General features: G+C 43.8%; 1 protein-coding gene across 1 annotated transcript; it reads right to left on the reverse strand.

Annotated features, from left to right (window-relative positions):
* Nucleotides 1–3,136: 3,136 nt before the first annotated feature.
* Nucleotides 3,137–4,516, reverse strand: LOC142377978 (nuclear factor 7, brain-like). Its single transcript, XM_075462314.1, has one exon. The coding sequence runs from the start codon at nucleotides 4,514–4,516 to the stop codon at nucleotides 3,137–3,139; it is 1,380 nt and encodes a 459-aa protein (XP_075318429.1).
* Nucleotides 4,517–9,295: the final 4,779 nt, after the last annotated feature.

Below are 9,295 nucleotides of genomic sequence, written 5' to 3' on the forward strand. Positions count from 1 at the left end.
CATCAAGCTGTTATAACAGGGCATCCATCTTGGCTCCGCCCTCATAAGCAGTCTTGGAACAAAGCAGGCTAACAAGGCGTTGCTACGGATACGGCACCAGCTGCGGCTCGTGTGAGTTCCAACTGACATTTGTACACAGACTATGAGTTTTTAACTTTGGAGTTTTTTTTTGACTGCACTGTCGAACAAACGGTCGCTGTTCGAAAAGTAAAAGTAGTATCCGAATAATTCTTGAACCGTGAGCTTCACAAGAGATAGCAGAGGCCAGTGGTGCAATTTTTATTCGGCTACTATTTGTGGCTCGTTTTTTATGGCAGTTTTAAAATGAGTTTTCACATGAATTTCATGAGTGTAGCCGTTTATAATGGGCGGAATGCGAGCCGGAGGGTGGACTCTCTGTGCTCAGAGTCGATTTGTGAGAAATCTGTGAGGCAGAGCTCAATGAGTGTGACTTTGGGTGAAAGAGGACAAATATACCTACGTTAGGAAGTAAAATTTGTCCAAATCGGGCAGATATTTTGGACATGAGAGGCATTTGTTCGAGGAATTGGTGCAGTATCAAATTTTCAGTGAGGATTTAAGTGGGAGAAGCACCTCAGCCGAGCTTTACTCTTCCTAAAACGTAAACTACGATTGTGTCAAAGCTGTATAATGTATCAACAAACCCTTTTGTTCAGTTAAAGCCGAGAGTCTCCTGTCACATATAAACTTTGAATGATATCTGTGTGATGCTGTATAGCTGAGTTATGAGACCTCCAAAATAGGGTCGTTTTTGCGCCAACTTAAAAAAACTGCCCTATTTTTTCATTTTCAATGCATTTTCCCATCCACCATTTTCCTGTTTTTTCCGATTTTGCCAGAATTCCTTTCGACTAATGAGAGCCAAACGTCTTTGCACACCGATCGAGGTCGTTATTCACGCAGCAGTGTGCTTTTTATGCCGGTCGGACCATCGCTGCTAAACAAGTAGCGCGCCGAAATTCATGACGGAAACAAAAAAATAATTAGAGTCTGGCAACAGATTAGTATGTGTGTCTAATTCCTTCGGCATTGGCACCCATAATAACTTCTCCTTTAAGATAGCACAATCGAGTTTTTTTAAGTTAGCATGGTACCCTTTAATCAATGATACTTTTATCAATAAACACGATTGTCTTCAAAACACTATATACAACATATAGAAACAGTAAAAGACAGATAATCTTCGGGTGTATCACAGAAGAGGAAGAATCACTAAACAAAATGGTGGCTGTGGTCATTTGGTCGGTAAGGTCACAGGATGGTGGCTGGGACCACGTGTTAGCTGAAGAAGCTACAACAAAGGCGGACATGTAGTCCACATGTTGACTGAAGATGTTGGGCTCTTTGTCTCTGTAGACATGTGGGCCAGAATGTGCAAGCAACAGCAAGACGAAGGAAACCTTTACAGAGTGGGATGTTCAAATCACTGCTGGTTGGTCCAGTCCTGGTTAACAAAGACTTCAAATGTTAGCGTGTGATTCATGTTTAAGGTGCCAGGTGAACAAAGGACGATGGTTAGTTTGCATCCAAGATCATAGGAAACATTAACTTAACTCAACTGAACCTTACTGAGAGTGGAGCATTACTTCCTGTCTGTGATGAGTCATAAAAACATGTAAATTTACCTGGAACACAGTGAAAATACAGATTATTGATCGCTGCTGAGAACATGGATGTTAAACATATTAATGAACACGTTTGAAAATGTCAGCAACTAAAATTAAAGGTGAAGCTGCTGTCACAGCAAAACTAAACTTCAGTGGCCGTATTCACAAAGCTTCTTATCTTACCGCCACGAGCGCTCCTAACTCACGCTAAACATTTTACGTAGTAGTTTTAGTGATAAATCACTAAGAGTGATGCACCGTTGCTATGGGTTACGTCACTTCTCAGGCACAACTTTAGAAGCACTCAGGACGGTGATTGGTTGCTTGAGGGCAGGCGGTCTCGACGAAACTCTTACGCAACATCCCACAAACGAGAAACGAGCCCACTAAATCAACGAAAAACGAGGAAATAGCCAAGACTAAAAATTAACTCCTATCAAATAGTTATGTACGGTGCAGTTAGCAGAATACAGGCTATGATTATGACGTTAGAGAGAGAGGGAAAGCAAACAATACAAATGCTTCATTTGCATTAAATAAACGGGGTAATTAATTTGCACCCTGCAAATGATCAATTATCAATTATCCAATGAGTATATTTCCAGCATTTAAACCCTTTAAATTTCAGCCGTTCAAGTCCTCCTTCATGATGAGTGAAACAAGTGAAGACGCCGGCAAACGCAAGCGAAAGGCCTATTGGTCCCAGGAACAATTGTTCCTGCTGGCCCAGTTTGTGCTGCAGAGGGATTATTAAGGGGAATTCGGCTCTGGGGTTACCAGTAAAAAGAAGCGGGAGGCATGGATTGAGATCGGGTGTCAAGAGCCACGTCTTGCAGGGATCGCCACTGTCACCCAGCAAGTGACATTCAACTGGTACATGGTGACTCTCTAAAAGCTGCCTCAGACCACTCTCCATTGAAATACACGAATCGTGGGTAGATCCATGCCACTTTGCAACAACATCAAGAATGTTGAAATTTGCGTAAAAAACAACCTACATGTTGATGGAGTGGACTTTCTTTAGCACCGACCACACCAGGCATGCCTGCAATTGCCATAAAGTTGGCTTTGATTCTGTGTAGTTGCTGATTGTCCAAAGGAAACCGGATAAACTGTTGTATGATATGTGGTCCAGGGAGCGCGTGGATGGCACGGCTGACAGATGGTTGCCATATTCCTAAATCGTCAACATTGCAAAGTTGCATTTTTCCGGTTGCTAAATAGCTGGGGACGTTATTGCATCCCGCACTAATTCTACCACAAGTTCAATACCCTCACGATTTAGCCTATATCTCTTCATCAATTCGCCGTCCTCCATTTTCTCCAAAACATTTCGTCTCGCTGCATTTTCTGGTCTATAGGTCTTACTGAGTTAGGAGTCCTCTCGAGGACTTTTAAGCTCTCCTAGAGTTAGGAGCTACTTTTAGCCCTAAGATCCTTTGTGAATACGGTCAAAGATCAATACATCTAAAATGTTCATGTGAACTGTGTTCTTCATCCTGAACACATCAGATCTGTTCCACCGTCACTGAGACCTTCAGAGGTAAAATCTTAGCTTTATTCTTAGTTTCAAAATATGGAAACATCTTCTCAGTGAAAGTGTGTGTGATGGTGTGTATGTGTGTGTTTGTATCAAGATCAGAGAACGTCAGCTTTCCTTTGTTCCAGTCCAGATTCACTCTGATCCTCCGGAGCTTCTTTGGTACTGACAGAAGAGTAAGTTCAGCTGGTGGTGACCATGCTCTGTATTCACCTTTATAGAGCACAATCATCCACAATCCAGTCAATATGTCTTCCTTCCTCTCAGCAGACTCTGCTAACACACCAAGTCCCCAGGCTGTACTGTCTCCAACCTCGACATTCCAGCTGTGAGTCCCTGAGTTAAAGCCCTCAGAACTCAGAACATCCAATCCTATGAGCCTCTCTGGATTATCAGGAAGGTTCTGTTCCTCTTCTATACTCACAGCGGTCAGATCCTCAGACAGGATGAGCTTTGAATCAGCAGTGTTTGGGTCCATAATGAGAGGAGTGTAGGAGACCATGTCCTTCATCTTGTTCCAGATGTTGAAGGCCAGGTTGCCCAGGTGTTTGGCCTGGTCTATCAGAGCTCCTGCAGGCAGCTGTGGATCATCCAGCAGGGGGCAGCGCTGGACTCTTTCCACTGCAGCCTTGTAGTGGTTCAGGAATGAGACGCCTTCAGCTCTCAGCTCCTCCTCTGTGGCTCTGACTGTGTCTGAAAGAGCTGCCATCTCTCTGCTCAGAGCCTCCATCTTCTCCTTCATCATCCCACTCTTCTGCTGCTCTTCCTCCCTCAGTGCAGCCAGCCTGGCCTCCTCTTCCTCTGCTAAAAACTGCTGAAGCTTCTTAAACTGCTCCTTAATCTGCCTCTCTGTGTGTCGGGCCTGGACCTTAATGTGTTCTGCTGTTTGATCAAACTTCTCTGTAACTTTCTTCTGGAGCTCCAGTTTCTCCTTTAAGGGTTCCAGAGATTTCTGAAGTTCCTTCTTGTGTTGCTGTGCAGCTTCATCGATGGGTCTGAATCTGTGGTCGGAGTGTTTTTCTGAATCTCTGCAGATGATACAAACCGGCTGCTGATGGTCCAGACAGAAGAGTTTGAGTTTCTCAGAGTGCAGACTGCAGAGAGCCTCTGAAGCTCTGTGATCTCTGTCCTGTACGAAGGACTCACACAGATTCTTCAACGCCAGGTTACAGAGTGGTTCTGTCACAGATATTTCCCTACAAACTGGACACCGTTGTGTTGGGTTCTCCTTCCACCAGCTCCTCAGACAGTCTCTACAGAAGCTGTGGCTACATGACAGAACAACAGGATCTCTGTAGATGTCATGACAGACCGAACAGCAGAAATCTTCCTCTGATCTGGAAGCCATTTAGTCTGTGAGTGAAGCTGAAAACAGCAGACAGAATACAGTCAGCCATGGCTCCCCTCCCAGCTCTACTGACTTCATCAAACTGACTGTTTGTGGTGTTTTTGGTCAAACTCACCTTCAGTGTGTGGAGTGTGAGCAGCTTGAAGTTTCCACTTCTCTCTCCTGCAGCTGGACTCGCTCAGAGGAAGCTGTGAGTTTGGTCTGAAGGTGAATCTGAACGTCTGTGTGTCTCTCTGTAGTGAAGAAGAATCTCTGACTGTTTCCTGCTCCGTCTCAGGTGAGCCGGGTGGAGCTTAAACCTGTTAGACCTGCTGCCTCACCTGTAGCTAAGATGTGTTTCATTCCATGCCTGCCAGCGGGATGACATTCATGACTTTATATGTACAGTTTAGAACAACAAACTTTATGAAGAATGTAAAACATTCAGTTGTGATGCAGTTCTGTCTTCATTACTTTACATTACATTACATTACGGTCAATTTTGCAGACGCTTTTTTGCAAAGCTATTTACAATAAGTGTGTTCAACATCGGTAGGCAAAAAACTTCAGGTCACAAGAAATCTGGAAGGCAAGAAAGGAAAGTGAATTTCCTTCCAAAACCAAACAGCTAAGAGCATAACTTGTGCTAGAGTAAGTGCAACTAGAAAATTTCTGAAGAAATTGTGATGGGTGCCAATCTACTGCCCGCCCTATCAACAAACCCTTTACTTCAGTTAAAGTTGAGAGTCTCCTGTCACATATAAACTTTGAATGAGGTCTCTGTGATGTTGTATGGCTGAGTTATGAGGCCTCCAAAATAGGGCAGTTTTTGGCATTTTCCCATTGACATAAGACATGTCTGCTGAAGACAGCTATGTCATTTTTATCAAGGTCCTGTTTAAAATACAGCTTTTATGGCATTTTCAAAATGGCCTCGTTAAGTGCTTTTCAATGCATTTTCCCATTGCATTGTGGGTATTTTCAAAATTCCCCTCACAATCAGTTTGAAGGAGAAAAGCAGATCAGATTTATAACATGAAGCTTTTATAACAGGGCAGCCATCTTGGCTCCTCCCTCATAAGCAGTCTTAGAACAGAGCAGGCTAACAAGGCGTTGCCCCGGTAACAGGAGCAGGTGCGGCTAGTCTGTGTCTCCGGCATTGGCACCCATAAATAGTACATGTCAATCGTACATGTCAAAGGCATTAGACACACATCTTACTCTTGTGCCAGACTCTTATTTTTCCGTTTCCGCCCTAAAGTTCGGCGCGCTACTAGTCTGGCAGCGATACTCCGACCGACATAAAAAGCGCACCGTTGCGTGCGTATTGATCGGGAACGGTGTACTATTTCATTTGGCTCTCATTAGTCAAAAGGAATTCCGGCAAAATGGGAAAATGTTGGAAAAATGCGGATGGGAAAACTCATGGAAAATTTAAAAAATGGCCATTTTGGGCCTTAACGAGCCTTAAAATGGCCTTTTCGGAGGCCTTATAACTCAGCCATACAGCATAGCACAGACCTCATTCAAAGTTTGTAAGTGACACGAGACTCTCGGCTTTAACTGAATCGAAGGGTTTGTATATATCTTATACAGCTTTGACACAACGGCAGTTTATGTTTTAGGGTGCTAAAATCTCAGGTTCTGCGTCTCTCCCACTCTACCTCCCACTCTAAATTTCATTCTGCACGGATTCGTCAAACAAATGCCTCTCATGTCTGAAATATCTGGCCGATCTGGACAAATTTTATCACAAAACGTAGGCATTTTTGTCCTCTTTCTCACAATGTCACACTCATTGACCTTTGCCACACAGATTTATCACAAATTGCCTCTGAGCGCAGAGTGCCGTCCCTCCACTCCATTATAAATGGCTAAAATCCTAAAATCAGTGTTTAAATATGATTTTAAAACTGCCATTAAAAACGAGCCCAAATTGGTAGCCGAATGAAAATTACACCGCTGGCTTCTGCCGTCCCTTGGGGCACTCACGGTACAAAAATTATTCGGATACGACATTTACTTTTCGAGCTGTGAACGTTTGTTCGAGAAAGTAGGCGAAAGTAAAACATGCTCCATTTTAAACAGGTAAAAGTCTCTGTCAGTTGGAGCTGCTCGCATGCTAACGAGCTGTCTCCTAGCAACAAGCTTAACAGCCTGCTCTGGGCTGAGACAGAGGCTGTGTTCGAAACCACCTACTACATACTACATACTTGAAAACGGCATACTCATCGATCAGACAGTATGCAGAGCGTTTACACACAGTGCACTTGACTCCTGCCCGAGCCGAAATCAGCCGGCCTGAAAAGCTGATTTCCCTTAAGCTCTAAACTCTGTAAACTTTAGCAACATTTGAAACATTTTCAGGTGAGAAAGTAGTCGTTTAGATCCCCAACGTGTTGAAAACCTGACAAAATACCGGCTATTTACAATTTTGTTCCCACGAATTCGGCGCTACTAAAGCTAGCCGCAGTGAGCAACGCACTTCCGGTTATGCCGTTTTGACTGCTCTTGTCCCGTTAACGGAATTTGACCGTTCAAATGGCGATGGGCGACGTCACGTTACGTTGCATCTTGGGTAGTTTGAGTGTGACAAGTAACCTCATGATGAATACTCAACATTTCGGCGAATCTAGTATGCATCTAGTGTACATCCGGGAACTTAAAAAAGTATGACAAGTAGGAATAGTAGGAGAAGTAGGCGGTTTCGAACACAGCCAGAGACTGCTTATGAGGGCAAAGCCAAGATGGAGACATTTTGGAGCCATATTGGGCCTTGCAGATGCCTTTATGCAAGTACCCACAATGCAATGGGAAAATGCATTGAAAAGCACTTAACATTAAGCACTTAAGCATATTTAAAGTGGCATAAAAGCTGAATTTTACACAGGACCTTAATAAAAATGACATAAATGTCTCCCCCATTTAGGGACTGGCAGAAGAGCAAAATGGAATGGGAAAATCGATTGAAAAGCACTTAACGAGCCCCAAAATACATTTTAAAATGCTAAAAAAAACCTGCTTTTTAAAACAGGACCTTGATAAAAATGACATGGCTGTCTACAGCAGACCTGTCTTTGGAATTTTGGGCCTCGCAGATTGGAAAATCGATTGAAAAGCACTTAACGAATCAAAAATGCCCTGTTTTGGAGGCCTCATAACTCATCAGACATCAGAGAGACCTCATTCAAAGTTTATATGTGACATGAGACTCTCAACTTTAACTAAACTAAAGGGTTTATCGATTGGGTGGGCAGTAGATTGGCACCCATCAAAATTTCTTCAGAAATTTTCTAGTTCTTCTTAAAATCGCACTATAATTTTGACTGCACTCGACTATCTTGAACAAACGGTCGCTGTTCGAAAAGTTCGTATCCAAATAATTCTTGAACCGTCAGCGCCCCAAGAGACGGCAGAAGCCAGCGGTGCAATTTTCATTGTAATTCATTCGGCTACTTTGTGTGGCTCGTTTTTTATGGCAGTTTTAAAATAAGTTTTCACATGGATTTTATGACTTTAGGCCTTTATAATGGAAATGGAGAGGCAACGTCTGGGCTCAGAGGCAATTAGTAAGAAATATGTGTGGCAGAGCTCAATGAGTGTGACTTTGGGTGAAAGAGGACAAAAATGCCTACGTTTTGAAGTAAAATTTGTCCAGATCAGGCAGATATTTTGGACATGAGAGACATTTGTTCGAGGAATTGGTGCAGTATCGAAATTAGAGTGGGGATTTGAGTGGGAGAAGCACCTCGGCCGAACTTTACTCTTCCTAAAACGTAAACTGCTGTTGTGTCAAAGCTGTATAATGTATCAACAAACCCTTTAGTTCACTTAAAGCCGAGAATCTCCTGTCACATATAAACTTTGAATTAGGTCTGTGTTATGCTTTATGGCTGAGTTATAAGCGCCAAAATGTCCTCGTTAAAGCCTGATTCTTACTCGGCGCAACCTCGCTTTGACCCATTCTTACTAGCTGGTCGCAAATGGCGCAAACGGTCACGTGACCCAAAATTCCGCCACGCCCCGTCGCAAGCTAAAAAATCCTCGCGCGTCGCAAGGGCGCGCACACAACTTTTTTTCTGACTTCGCGCGAGCTCAACCGGAAACAGCTGACCAAGAGAAAGGAAACATGAACACTGCAGAGACCGCGGTGACCGAGAGGGTGCGCCTCTACAAACATCTGTACGACACGTCTATGAAGTTACACTGGGACAACGTTGTCCCCAAGGACAACGTTTGACAACGTTTGACAAAGTTTGTCTTGTTGCAAAGGACGAACATTCCACCTTCTCTTCTGTTTTTGCCGCAGCCGCTTAGCTCTGAGATACATATACAGTTCTACACCCAGAGTAAATTCATTCCGCATCCGCATCAGATGTGCCAGCCTCTGCTGACGTGACACCACAGGTGGCATTGTGTATGCTTTCTTCGTATGCTTTTCTTCGTCTGGTTCTTCAGCTTGTTTCCTCAACAGTGACGCCCGCTGGTCTGGAGAGAACTGCAAATGTGACGCATACTCGGCGCAAACTGCGCTTATGAGCTGAAGGAACTGTGAAGAAGCTGGCGCTTTCGATGACGTCATTAATGGTTCTCGAGCCAGAACAGTTGCGCGGTTGCGCCGAGTAAGAATCAGGCTTAAGTGCTTTTCAATGCATTTTCCCATCCACAATTTTCCCACTTTTTCCCGTTTTGCCGGAATTCCTTTCGACTAATGAGAGCCAAACATAATAGCACACTGATCGAGGTCGTTGCGCACGCAGCGACGTGCTTTTTATATCGGTCTGACCATTGGCGTAGCGC

This window comes from Odontesthes bonariensis, chromosome 3 (genome assembly GCF_027942865.1).
Source record: "Odontesthes bonariensis isolate fOdoBon6 chromosome 3, fOdoBon6.hap1, whole genome shotgun sequence".
In the NCBI taxonomy this organism is placed as follows: Eukaryota; Metazoa; Chordata; class Actinopteri; order Atheriniformes; family Atherinopsidae; genus Odontesthes; species Odontesthes bonariensis.